The sequence below is a fragment of the Lasiosphaeria miniovina genome, assembly GCF_030549165.1.
Source record: "Lasiosphaeria miniovina strain SMH2392-1A chromosome Unknown B0T26scaffold_5, whole genome shotgun sequence".
NCBI lineage: Eukaryota > Fungi > Ascomycota > Sordariomycetes > Sordariales > Lasiosphaeriaceae > Lasiosphaeria > Lasiosphaeria miniovina.
Window position 1 is genome coordinate 5,868,511 of NW_026848224.1, and position 13,386 is coordinate 5,881,896.

The 13,386-nt window shown below is 52.5% G+C and overlaps 3 protein-coding genes across 3 annotated transcripts; 1 reads left to right on the forward strand and 2 right to left on the reverse strand.

The window, feature by feature from the left end:
- Nucleotides 1-572: 572 nt before the first annotated feature.
- On the forward strand, nucleotides 573-1,841 carry B0T26DRAFT_742550 (Caleosin related protein-domain-containing protein; the record flags this gene model as incomplete). The annotated part of the gene is made up of 6 exons (XM_060444135.1): nucleotides 573-818; nucleotides 887-1,111; nucleotides 1,170-1,331; nucleotides 1,403-1,495; nucleotides 1,554-1,655; nucleotides 1,791-1,841. The coding sequence occupies 6 exons, from the start codon at nucleotides 573-575 to the stop codon at nucleotides 1,839-1,841; spliced, it is 879 nt and encodes a 292-aa protein (XP_060295506.1).
- A 17-nt stretch (nucleotides 1,842-1,858) lies between these two features.
- B0T26DRAFT_813813 (uncharacterized protein) lies at nucleotides 1,859-3,305 on the reverse strand (the record flags this gene model as incomplete). The annotated part of the gene is made up of 7 exons (XM_060447342.1): nucleotides 1,859-2,131; nucleotides 2,170-2,251; nucleotides 2,310-2,495; nucleotides 2,580-2,632; nucleotides 2,687-2,881; nucleotides 2,922-3,037; nucleotides 3,075-3,305. The coding sequence occupies 7 exons, from the start codon at nucleotides 3,303-3,305 to the stop codon at nucleotides 1,867-1,869; spliced, it is 1,128 nt and encodes a 375-aa protein (XP_060295507.1). The 3' UTR covers nucleotides 1,859-1,866.
- Nucleotides 3,306-9,478: 6,173 nt separating this feature from the next.
- B0T26DRAFT_742552 (cytochrome P450) lies at nucleotides 9,479-11,273 on the reverse strand (the record flags this gene model as incomplete). Its single annotated transcript, XM_060444136.1, has 4 exons — nucleotides 9,479-9,699; nucleotides 9,785-10,248; nucleotides 10,336-11,133; nucleotides 11,239-11,273. 4 exons carry the CDS (start codon nucleotides 11,271-11,273, stop codon nucleotides 9,479-9,481), a joined length of 1,518 nt encoding a protein of 505 aa, XP_060295508.1.
- Between the last annotated feature and the right edge of the window lie 2,113 nt (nucleotides 11,274-13,386).

A 13,386-nucleotide genomic window follows, 5' to 3' on the forward strand; every position in this document is an offset into this window, starting at 1 on the left:
GGAATACCGAGCCTGTCGGCGGTTATTGCCATTTGCGGCGGCCTTGGAAGTCTCACATCAGCTCAGACAGGCATCCATGCAACACGGGAATCTCGGCACCCTTTTCTCGCAGCCGGGGTTCGGACAGGCCAGTTCCGTGACAACGGTGGCTGACCTGTGTTCTTCGCCAGTAACATGAACCCCGTGGCATTTTGCTGCATTTTTCCTAGCTACCCGTCGACAGTTTTCTCGGCTGGCCCCCAGGAGATTGTGTGAAATGGAACCGGCACGGAATCGTCTCCACGCCATGTCGAGTTCCCAGCTCGAACGTGATAGGCATGTGACGGGTTTGCTCCATGGGGCTGCCTCCATGACGTCAAGAAATTGATACGATGGCGAGGCGCTAGTCTTCGTTCTGGTATTTACACATCGGTCTCTTCTTATTCTGGGCTTGAACTCGCTCCTCGGAATTTGCCTGCCCAGCATCCCCTGCCTTCCCATCTCCCCAGCCTTCCCATCTCCCCTGCCCTCCCATCTCCCCTGCCTTCCCATCTCCCATTCTGCCGCTGCTTGTTGTCTCAGCACCACCGGCCATGTCTGGGCGATCATCCCGGGACCCGAGCCCGACGGTCACAGCCGACAGCACGGCGGGGCCGGAATTGGAGTTTGATGTGGCTGCTCCACGGTCTCCGCCGACCTCTCAGCGCCGTCAAGCCATTCAGCTCGATGCCGTTATTGCGAGGCCCTCCATTGCGCGGGCGAACCTCGCCGTCTCGACAGCAAATCCGCATGGTAGCGTCGACTATCCCAACCTGAAAGCCCCGGATCTGAGGGACAATGTCTGCCTCCCCAGCAATCCCCTCCGAAAATGCACTCCAGCTGAGGAGCGCTGACATGTGCTCAACAGACTGTCTTGCAGCAGCACGTTCTCTTCTGGGACCGCGACGGAGACGGAGCTATCTACCCATGGGACACCTACAAAGGATTCCGCGAGCTCGGCTTCGGCATTCCCTTCTCGCTCCTCTCCGTGTTCGTTGTCAACGCCGGTCTGTCGTATCCCACTCGCCTAGCCCATTCGTATGTTCCAGACCCCTGGTTCCGCGTCTATGTCACGAGCATCCACAAGGCCAAAGTAAGCCCAACCTTCGGCCCTCTCTTCTCTGCTCCTCGTCAACTCACCACACCGACAGCATGGCTCAGACTCGGGAACCTTTGACAACGAGGGGCGCTTTTGCCCGCAGATGTTTGAGAACATGTTCTCCAAGTGGGACACGGACGGCGACGGCACCTTGTCGGCCGGCCAGCTGCTAAACATGATTGCCGGCCACAGATTGGCGGTCGATCCGTTTGGCGTACGTACCCTGCTCCCGCCCGCGCTACCGCCACCGCTTAGGGTTGCTAACGAACGGGTTGCGGGACTCAGTGGTTTGCGGGGGTTTTCGAGTTCGGATCAACATGGCTTCTGGTGCAGAAGGACGGCCGCGTCTCTAAAGAGGACCTGCGCCAGACGTACGATGTGAGTGCTCACCCGTGATCCGCTGCCGAGATTGGTGCCATCATGCCAACTGGTCTAGGGTTCCATCTTCTGGCGAATTCGCGATGCGAGGCTCCATGGAAAGGGTTGGCACAAAGGGTTCGGCCTCAGAGACCTTGTCAAATTAGCTACTTCCACCATCGTGGCTGGACGGGATGGATGGAGTGGGCGCAACATGGCCACACGCGGCGTGACTAATGGTGGTGGCAAAAAATGAGGAAGAACAGAAACCCTTTGGGATGACCATTTCCCGATATAGTATAGACCAAACGAATAGGCCACGGCAGCAATGCCAAATGCACCCAAGCACTACCTGCAGGCGACGTAGCCCCTTTACCCCACTGGACACATGCTCAGGCACGAAAAAAATCGCCGTAATCATCACCCTCTCCCCGAGGAGTGTCCGCCGTCACGACCGAGGCAAGTTCCGCCACGGCCGAGGCAAGTTCCGTCACGGCCGAGGCAAGTTCGTAGCCGCTGAAAAAATTACCGTTCATCACTAGGAACGGCTGCTCGATGATGGCCTGTTGTACGCGACGGGCGCTTGCGAGAAAACCGCTGCTAGACTTGGGAAATGCTGATTCAGCAATCTTGAAGTTGCGCTTTGCCACCTGCCACCTGCCACTCGTCAAATATCGGCGCGACCATGCGCCTACGGTCGCTTGTAGCCATAGCGTGCCTGCGTCACGATGTCCGCCGAGAACGTGAAGTGCGTGTCGACGCCAAGGGCAGCTTGGTCTTGATCTGGGTGCAGCTAGCTTTATTCTCTGCTTCGCGTCCAACCCAGTGAGCCTACGCGAGTAAGGATGTGTGTGCCCGTAATGCATCTCCGACTCTGGCGTGATGGAGACAAACTGATTGGTCTGCCTCAAAAGGGTCGCCCCCGTGGCCGTGGCCGTGAGGAAGCTAGCGTGAGAGAAGATAAATGGGATGGATGTGTCGAGGTATCCAAGTGCATGGACGTTCTCGGGGCTGTTTTCGTCTGTCCTGATGTCAGCATGTGTCGGGGCGGCCAGGCCTTATCGTTCTAGATTGTGCCGCGATGGATGGGGCGCCGAGTACGTACATGCCCACGGCCCCTGGAGTGAGTGGGTGGTTACCACAGAGACGTTGAACTCCCTGCCAGACAGGTGCAGCAATAGCGTAGTCGGAATTAGACTTTCGCAGACTTACTTGGCCAGTCCCATTACTTTAGCTGCGTCGCCAACATTGGGGTTCGGCCCAAAGCCGCCATAGGCAATGCCCAAGTTCGTGGCGGTGCCCTTGAATGGCGCCCGGGTGGCAATGTTGCGGGAGCTGGCCAGCTGATCTTGAACCTGAAAGTTGGCCGAGTTGAGAAAGCCATAGCTCCAGAAGACACGGGCGCCGCTGTCGATTGAGGCACCGAGCCCTGCTTCTGCCGATATACACGTCGTCGGCTGCCACGAGGCCAGTTGACGCAACAAAGGCGAAGGTGCCAAAGTATTCGACCAGCGACGTGTTGCTGCCCAACGTCTTTAGCGACGTCTGCCAGCCATGCGGTGACTGTCAACAAAACCTGTCGAGATAATCTATCCGTGACATTGGCATGCTCGGTGTGGGCTGGTAGGCGAAATGAAGCCGCGGCAGTGCTGGAGAAAACACTCGCAATTCGGCCGTCGCTGGCGAGCACAGAGCCGTTGCGGATGACCTCGAGGGACTCGCTGCTTTTGTTGAAGGCGATGATGGTTCCGCCCGAAAAGAGGATCGACGAGGTTGCTGCCCTCGCAACGCCCGACGCCAGAAAGGCAGACAGAACGGCCTTGACGCGCATCCTGCAATCTAGAGGTACAACTACGACCTCGCGCAGTGGACGGCCTTTCAGGGTTGGCACCAACTCAATTTTAACCAATTCAATCGATCAAATATAGCCATTTAGAGCAATCAATTAACGTGATTGTATAGCGAGCGCGCATGTATAGCGAGCGCGCACTTTTCCTACCCTAATTGAACTATTATACGAAATACCAACACCACAAAGGAAAAAATTAATAGAAACTACTCAGAATCTAATTACCCATCCATTTTCGCGTCCTCCTTGCATGTACGAGAGTTGTGTCCTATTTTGCCGCAATTACTACAGTGTCGTAAACCTGTTGCGTTGCTCCTCGTACGACCACCCCTCGATCGCTTTTCCTCCTCTACTAATGCATGCGCATCCCTTTGGGCCAAAATATCACTCGCTTCTTCCATAGTTAATGGTCCTCCTGCCCGGATACGACTTTTTTTTAGCTCTCCGGCGTTTGCTCAATGCTGCATTTGCTTCCTCAAGCTCTCGCACGCGCGCCTTCATCAACACCATCTCGTGCATAACCTTCGTCGTACCCTTTACAATCTGATCAAGGGCCTCAATAATCGGGGTGGGTGAACTGCCTTGATGTCTAGCAATACGATCCTTGATGTGTATTGACTGTAGAGAGGCTTCGGTAGCATTTTGTGGCGTTTGAGAGACCCAACTATCGTACGAGGCCTCGGGGGGCCCAGTAGGTGTTGGCGTACGAAGCTTGATATCTAGCCCGGAAATGACCTTCTCTGGGTCGAATGGAACAAGGCCTGCCCCTCGAAAACCTCCTTGTACGTTTTCGGGTTCAAATGTCGCGTGGAATGCGTTGAAGAAGGCGAGAAAGAAGTCGGGCTTAGTGATGTGGTGAATATGGTTGCGCATCAACCTCTCAATTTCCTTGCCGTACGACCGCTTCAATACACTAAAATACCCGATATCAAGAGGCTGAAGTAGATGTGATGAGTGCGGAGGCATACAGAGCGTAATGATGTTATTTTCTTTGCAATAGTCCTCAAATTCGGCCGAATGGTGGCTCTCATGCCCGTCAAGGATTAGGAGTCGCTTTCCACCTATCGTACGGCGGCGAGAGTGTTGGTCAAAGTGTTTAATCCAATCAAGACCAATCTGGTTATTCGTCCAGCCAGTTTCTGAGAGATCCACTACCCAGTCGGATGGGAAAGGGCTATCGCGATACCAACTCTCGAGGTGGACTTTGCCCGCAACCACCACATACGGAGGGATAGTATCACCACCCGACCGTACGGCCTGAATCACGGTAGCCCATTCCCGATTACCAGGCTGGATCTTCTTCACCTTCGCACGGCCGTCGGACGAGGTAACAACAAGTGTTGGCGAGATCTGGCCCATCGTAAACTCAGTCTCGTCAAAGTTCCAGATATCCGACTCGAGAATCCCATATTTCGCAATTGTATTACGAACACGGTCAAACCACGCGCCAATTATCTTTGGATCTTCGCATTTAGCTCTTTGGTAGTCGTACGGACGCGTCCAACGCATCTTGAGCTCTGGTTGTCGTCGTACGAAGTTTGCAGCCCAGCGTGGTCCGACGCGTGACGCGTTGCGCGTCGCGCGTAGCAAATTGGCCATATCTTCTATTATACCGTATCCTGGCGAAAATCCTTGCTCGTATAGGTCGAGAGCCCTTCGTATGATAACCTGCTCTTCAAGGGGGTCAAGATTCCGCGAATTGGCAATAATTTCTGCTCGAGGGAGGATTCCGTTCGAACGCCGCTCAAGTGTTCTTCGGGGTACGGAATATCGGGCTGCAGCAGTTGCAAGGCAAAGATTCTTGTCCCGTTGCATAGCTTGAAGGGCAAGCTGTATTTGTGCTTCATTTCGTACGGCGGGCATGTTTTATCGTGGAGAAATTTACGATGTTTTGCGATAGTTCAATTGGGGTGGGAAAAGTGCGCGCTCGCTATACATGCGCGCTCGCTATGCAATCACGTTATACGATTTTGAGGTCAAATTCAACCAATTCGTAGGCCAAAATAATTGGCGGATTGTCAATTGTTTCCCATTGGCCAGGCCATTTTTAGGGCGAATTTTTCGGATTTTCCTGGGTCCAGGGCGCTCCCTGACCAAGGCCAACCCTGTATTTTCCTGGGCCCAGGAAAATCTGTCTGCCAGGCAGGCTGCAGGTCGCTGCAATGCAACCATCACAACGTAAATAAACAGCCGAACCCGACCTTTCCACCGAATCCTTCCATTCTTGCAGCGATTTCCTTGCGCACAAACTACCAGCAATATGCCTGCCTCGACCCGTTAATGCCGCGACCCTCTCCACAGGCCAAAAGCGAGCATTTGATGCCCTAAGGAAGCCATCGCCAATCTCTACACAATACGAGGAGTTGGTCAAATTTGATATCAAAGAGCTTGGGAATATGGAGGTGAGGGACTGGCCCAAAATAACAACAACACTGTCACGGCATGGCGCATTGCGGTTCCTTATCGGGTCCCTTATCGCTAGCCGTGTGACATCAATTCTAGACTAAGCCTGAATAAACTTCGTTCCCCGCGCCACGTGCACCGAGCCCCGCGCCCACAAACCCTCAATCGCAGCCTTTGCGATTCTTTCCCTTTTTCCTGTCCCTTTTTCTTCTTTAGCTTAGTTTTACACTTAATCAATACGGTATTTTGTTGGCATAGTCCTTCATTTCCTATTATCCGTGACAAACACGGGCGCTATACATAGCGGAATACTAGGCGGGCAAGAAGAATACGAGGTCATGGTGGATTACTTCGCACGGCTGCTGACTTGTGTCACGAGCCTTGGCAGGGCAAACCATAATGGCCCGTGCGCTCTCGGCACCCCACTATACCCCCGCACCCTCGATCGTACCTTTGTAGACTTTCTTTCTTTCTTTCTTTACTTTTAGAATCCTAAGACAATGGTATAGCCATACTAGCGACTCTTCTTCCTAGATGCTGTTGACCGCCGTCACAGCTTGCCCAGGTCGTCAACAACGTCATAAAAGAGGAAGTATACTTCTAGGCGTGCCACTATTACGAGAAGGTCTTCAAGGTTGTGACGGCGTTGAGGCGCCGAGAAAGAAGCAAAAGACCTTAGAAGAGACTTCGAATATTAAGGAAAGGTCGTTTTTGTTGCCTCACAAGCTCATTTCGAAGGAAAAGCTTATCAATATGATCATTCGCTTGAATCTTATATATAATATGGACGAATATGAGGCTTTTCGTGATTTCTATGTGGACCTACCTAAATGCCGATAAGACAGCTACCCTGATTCCGTCCTCGCACGACACGTTCGAGAGTATGTCAAGGATCGCTTCGATACGCACCAGTAGGGTCTACGCGCGCGCTTGAGGGCATCGCCATTTATGAAGTATCTTTCCTTCGATATATAGACTTCCGCACCGACCGTTTCCTTCCTCGCGATCTTCGTATATTACGCCGGTACTGACGTCGACGTATATGGCGATAGTTATTAGCTATACAACATATCGAAGGCTCTCACAGCGGCGAGAACCAGGCCACGTACATGGTCAAGGAAGTCAAAGAATACTGCTTCGGGGACCAAATCGGGTATTTCCAGTGTGACAACATTTGATTCAAATAACTGGGCATTTCCAGTATGACAGCATTGATTCGAATACCTGGGCATTTCCAGTATGACAACATTGATTCGAATACCTGGGCATTTCCAGTGTAACGACATTGATTCGAATACCTGGGCCGTAAGGCATTCTTTTGTCCTTGGGGCCTAATATGTACGATTTTGACCGCGATACGCTGGCTGGAAACCGTCGAATTCGTTACTTTGGCCACATGCTCAACCTGGCGGCATGCGCCTTCATTCTAGGTAACTCGATAGAGATAGAAAGAAGCTTTGACGATAAATTTATCGGCCAGTTACCTAACGCACAAGAAGAAGCCTTATTGAAGGAGTAGCGAAAGCGAGGCCTGGTCGGGAAGCTATATAATATTATAGACTTCATTCGGAGGTCGCCATAACGCCGGGATTCCTTCCTTTAAATTACGCGTAACCAATATGGCGAAAACGGCGCTGCAATCCTTTGATAGGACCCTCGAGGGCCTACACCTATGTGGCGATAATTCAACGAGGTGGAATTCTGTTTACTTTATGATCTATCTAACGCGTAGTACGTTTACGGACCCAGGTGGATTTTTGGTACTACTAAAATCAGGCCGAGGAACCTAATAGGTGCATATATACCCGCCGCCGACTTATTATAACCAAGCGACTGGCACGTACTTTCCGTTATTTTGTCCGTTCTTGAACCTTTTAAAAAGATGACTAGATAGTTCGAGGGTAAGGTAGTTATAGGGAAGTCATCGAAACGTATGAATGGCTCGTTGACTTGCTTAAGGACCGCCTCCTCACCTTAGATCCTAACCTTGAGGCCGTTACGGAATTTACCGGTGGCCCGGTACACACCCATCAGAGATCTCGGTCGCTAAACAAATTGAAGATGACGACGACGACGACGACGACGACGACGACGACGACGATATCAATAACGTTAAGTCTTCCTTGCCGAGTCAAGTCCCTTCGCAACGGCCACGGCGTGATATGCGTTTACCTGCCTACCTAGCCGACTCGGTAATCGATCTACCACGGCGCCTCCCGACCGGGCAGATTAGACCCCCTTCTCTAGACCTCGCCGCCGACTTACCCGACAACTCCCTGCCCTCGAATACTAATCCACAGCAACATTATATATCCTTCCTTCGAATAAGCATTAGCCTGGCCGTTCAGAAGCTAAGAAAATACGCTACATTAATGGAGGAGAGCCTAGCTTACTGGGCAGCTATAATACTTCAGCCTGGTCATAAGAGGAAGTGGGTCGATAAGTTTGTGGGAGAGGAGTGGGCCAGGAAAGCATATAGGGCGTGCCGCCATCTTTACCAAGCCGAGTATTCCGGCCTCGCTATCCTGGCGCCGGCACAACCGGCTCAGGCGCCGCCTATAGGTCTAGGGAATGTTCTTGTTGATGTCATGACTACTATGACCCGCCTGAAGACCCTAGCCAGAAGGATGAAGTTGCTGAATGCCTCACAGAGAGAGTCAGGCCAGTAGATAATATAAAATCTTGGTAGTTTAGCGTCAGGAACGTTGGCCCCGGCTGTCAAAAATGGCCCTGGATTTGATATCTATTATTCCGTCTATGTTAGCGGACCCGGAGAGGGCATTCAGTAACGGTAAGCTATTCTTCGGCACACAGAGACATGGAATGGGCGACAATAGCTTCGACGATATCATGTGTTTTGAAGGATTGGGTACGTTGACGAGCTTTTCCGGGCTTCTTCACGGCATTTTTTTCTACTACTTTGGACCTCTTTGACGACTTTTTACATCTCTCTTGGTTGGAGCGGAATATGCCGTCAAATATCATCAATTATTGCCATATCAATCAATTCTAGCCTCAACCCAATCAAATATCCATGTTGACGGCTCAATTCAACCAAATATAGCCTCAAGATTGAGTTGTTTGAGCCATTGCCAACGCTGCGGCCTTTAGAGGGCAATGGGTGCCATGACGGCAGGACGAATGGCCACTTATAAGCCAAACAGTGTCTTGCGGTGAGCGGAGTTTATGCGCATGGAGTATAGCAGCTAGTGCACCATAGACAACCTTTCGTGCCTAGCTTCTAATAGTGTTGCTTCGCATCCCGGTATTGCAGCCGCACAAGGCGGAGCACCAGTCAGAATTCTTGGTGCGCGTCTTGGCGGAAGCTTTCCAGATTCTCAGTGGTTAAGATTCTCAGTGGTTAAGATTGTCATTGGTTACCGCAACAGGGTCCGGCACGGCAATTGGCAAAATCGAGGGGCTAGCAGAGAGATCATGGGTTTCAAAGAGGTTGAGGGATTTCTTAAGGGACCAAATTCCAGACCATATCCCAAAGACTGTCCCCGATGTCGGGCTACCACCAGATGTCGTGGCTGATGGCTGCGCGTCACTGACACGGCGCAACGAAGCACTGGACTGTGTTGGCCCAGCCACTAGCAGCGGCCCAGCCACTAGCAGCAGCAGAAGCTCAACAGACCTATCTCGACAAAGAGTGACGAGAAAACTGTCCTCCTCAAATTGGATCGAAGCGTCCAAGAATCAACTGCACACTTGCGCACCCTGGCTCTCTTGCGGTTTCGTCGCCCCCAAGCTCACCACAGCTTCTTCACCCGCACTTTCATGTCACGGTCTGGTGGTACCGCGGCTCCCCCAGCCCACCGGTCGTCGTTTCGGGCAGGGCGGTCCGATGGTCCTCCGTCAAGGGTTGTCCAGCCAACAAACTCCATATCAAACCTCGACACAAGCATGGTGATGGTTATCATAATCTCCCTCTTGGCAAAAAAACGTCCTGGACACATGGCAACACCGCCGCCTGGTGTTGGGGGTCGATTAGCCATCCGGTTGACGAAAGGGGCTGTGGCACTCACCCGGTTGCCGAAAGGGGCTGTGGCACTCACCATAGGCAATGAAGTCATTGACTCGCCCAGCTAAGTCGAACTGTGGGACTTGAACTACATTCCCAGCTTCGTCCGTCGACTTGACGTGTTTAAGGTGGCGTCCTGCCCAAAACTCGCTTGCAGGGTGGCTGTCTCCTGCAGACCAGATCTTCTCGTCGTATTGGATAATCTCGGACGGTGCCTGAAGAATTGCGCCCCTCTCCAGCCTATGGCCCTCGAGGACAATCGGCTCCATTATCTCTCTCGTGACGTTGATCGAGACGTGCATGCGCAAGGCCTCCGTGTAGACCGATTGGAGGACCGGCAGTGGCAGCAGCGCCTGCAAATCCACGGCGCGCTTTTGTGTCTCGGGATCCATCACGATGGCCGTAAGTACTTCGGCACGCACCGCGCGAAACAGCTCTGGGTCTTTGACGAGTTCCATGATACACCAGGTAACGATGGGCACAGTGTTTCCGTTTTGGCTGATGAAAAGCAAAGGGTTAACTGATTTCAAGGTTCGCAAACAAGCCACACGGCGGCACTGCGGCGGCACTGCGGCGTGGACATACCCATATACGAGTGTGGCTACGAAGCCTGCGCGGAATCCAGGGGAGAATCCCGCCTCTGCCAAAAACTTGGCCACTTCACGGATCATGCGCGACCCGAAGTGCGGCTCCCAGTCGGCATCGGAGTCGGGGCCGCTCCAGTCGAAGCCGGCCCACGCGGAATCCAGGAAGCGAGCGCTCGTAGCGTGGAAACGGCTACGCCGGCGGTAGGCTTTACGATTCATCCATCGAGGGAGGCCCCAGGCCAGACAGCCCGCAACTTCGTCAAAGTCCCACAGCAGCGGGAGCAAGTCGGGGTTCAGCTCCAGAATGCGGGGTCCGAAGAGTGAATATATGGCCGCCTCGGCCACGTCCTTCTTGGTGAACTCTAGGAGCCTCATGGCTGTCCACTGCTCGACAGGAAAACGCGCATTGTCGTCTAGAAATTCGGAGAAATGTTTCTGGTACGACGCTGCCAGCAGGTTGGTCGCCTGCGTCTGGACGAGATGATCGTGGAGGATGCGGTGCCAACGGTACCAGTACCGGTCTGCCTGCGCCTTGCTCGCGCTTTCGTCTCCGGTTTGTGTATTCGCGGGATCTGTCGCGTTTGTTTTGAGCCGGCCCGACTTGTCTTTGGCGAACTTGGCTAGGTCGTTTCTGTCTGCGGCCATTAGCCCTTCCATGACGATGAGGAGAAACTTGTCGGCGCTGACGCTAGCCGGGGTTTTGAACATGGTCTGGACGTTTTTTGCCCCCTTCACGAGGTAAATCTTCATGGGGCCGAGACGGAAGCGCACAATGTTTCGCTGACTGAGGGCAGCGCTGTTGGGGCAAGGTGAAGTTAGATGAGGGCAAGTATGGGAACACGAGGGCAAGTATGGGAGCACGATGGCTAGAAGACGGATGAGGGCTGGGTTTCAAGCTTACGATGCCCGAGACAGAAAGCCTCTCATGTCTGTCATGTACTGGTAAGTGTCCGCGAAGGTAAAACGGTTCCAGGAATTGACGCGACGCCATTTTGTCCCCTCGCATCCCTGAAATACACAAAGGCGGTCGTTATCGCCAAGGTTGCGACAAGAACAAACGCAGAGAAGGCGACGTGAGGTTCTATGAGCATGTGAATGGCGGAGGGCACGTGAGATTCTATGAGCATGTGAATGGCGGAGGGCACCTGAGCGCCATCGTGGCGGGCCATCAAAATAGCTTTTTGTTTGCTTCCTGGTTGACTATTATTTGCTTTTTGGTTGACTATTGTTTGCTCGACGGCTGGAGGCAAAGTGGGGAGCAGTGCGCTGAAGCGATCTTCGGACGGACCGGAGAGGATGTTTGCAGAACATGACACTGGCGAGAGCTCGCTCGTGGTGCTTGGCGGCAGCGGGTAGACTCTTGTGGTAGGCAATACGAATGCCCGAGTTAGGTTTAGCTTGTAACCGTGAACTGGATCGAAGATGCATAAGGTGTGGTGGCACAGGACCGCGGGCTGTTGGATCCATTTGTCACGTCATCACGTAATTACCACCTCAGCTATTGGCCATTCTAAGACGGCCATGAAGGTAGAAAGATTGCCAAGGCACTGACAGCCCCGAAGGTCTGTATAGGCAATGTAACACTTTTCTGCGACAAATTTGTTCTCGAACTGAAATGGGAGGCTGCATAACGCGGCTGCAGCAGCGATTCTAATTGAGCGTTGACCCCTATTCTCGATTGTTCGATGCTTCATGGGAAACGCCAGCCATGGGCCACGGCTGGGCTAGTCACGGAGATGGGCAATGCAGCAAATTTGTGTGGGTCTTGTTGGATTCAGCACTTCAACTTTCTTCATTGATCTCTCCTCCTTGTTCTTTTTGGTCCTGCCAGAGGGCCTCTATTATAGTTGTAAATGGTGGCAATGGTGGTGGCAAAAGTAGCCACACCAGCTGAACTGGCCACTTCATTTCAGCTCCCCTGAGCCTCTTTTCACCTCGGATGACCACACCAGAGCTCAGCTGGGATGAGCTCTATTCCACATGCAACCCTTGTCCATCTGACAATAGCCAATCCAACAGGTCTGACCACGGATAGGGAGCTTGGCGACCCAATACAACGCAAACCATTGCGTAGAATAATAAGGAACATCACCTCTTAACATGTTCCCAGACCACACACCCATTATTTGAGGTTTTCTGATAAGATGCCTCTGAGCAAACCGTCAACGTGGTCAAATCAGTACATGACGCCGACCAAAAATTGCTTTTCCGGTAGGTATTGGTGACGCCACCATTTTCACTAAACGGTGGCCAACAGCTACCACGACTAAACTGTAGCCAACAGCCACCACAACTAAACTGTAGCCAACAGCTACCACATCCCGAGGCGCTGTCCGAATACGAATGCCCCGACTGGTGCAAAACTGGCCTGGAAACCCTAAATCTCGCCATGCATGAGATTCACAGACCTACCCTCAAATCTCGACCCCATCACAGGGTCGAGGGGCACTTTTCGATTTCCGAAGACATTCTCACGAGACTACAACGTATACTGCTAATTCCCGGTAGCTTACGAAGCCATACTGTTCAAAGGCTATAGAAACAAGATCCGGGTCGAGTTCCACGATCGGTCCCGATTGTCAAGGCCAAGCCGAGCGGAACCTGTCGTAAACAACAAGGTGTCCGCGTTGTTACTTCTCCAAAACACTAGCATAGTAATAATATTAGTGTAGGCTTATCTATATGCCGAAAGGTAGCTTAGCCGAAACATGATCTGTCTCTAGATTGTCGTGGTAGCATGAACCCAGCCGACCCTATTTCGAGCAGTCTATCCCTGTCGCAAATACCCATTTCTGTCGCAAATAACCATCCCTGCCGCAAATAACCATCCCTGCACACGCTGCTTGGTATTGATTATAGGTTACACGCCGCATTTTAACCGCCTCCAATTTACGCGCCCTAGATTTGATATTGATCCTACGAGACGCGCGTCTGTGCCTCGTGGGTCGATATTAGGCTGCTGGGAGGCACTGCTATCACTGCTATAAAGAAGGTGCATTCCATTGCCGGCGAGCCTCTCACCTCCGTCCCAGTCAAAATCGCTAGCATA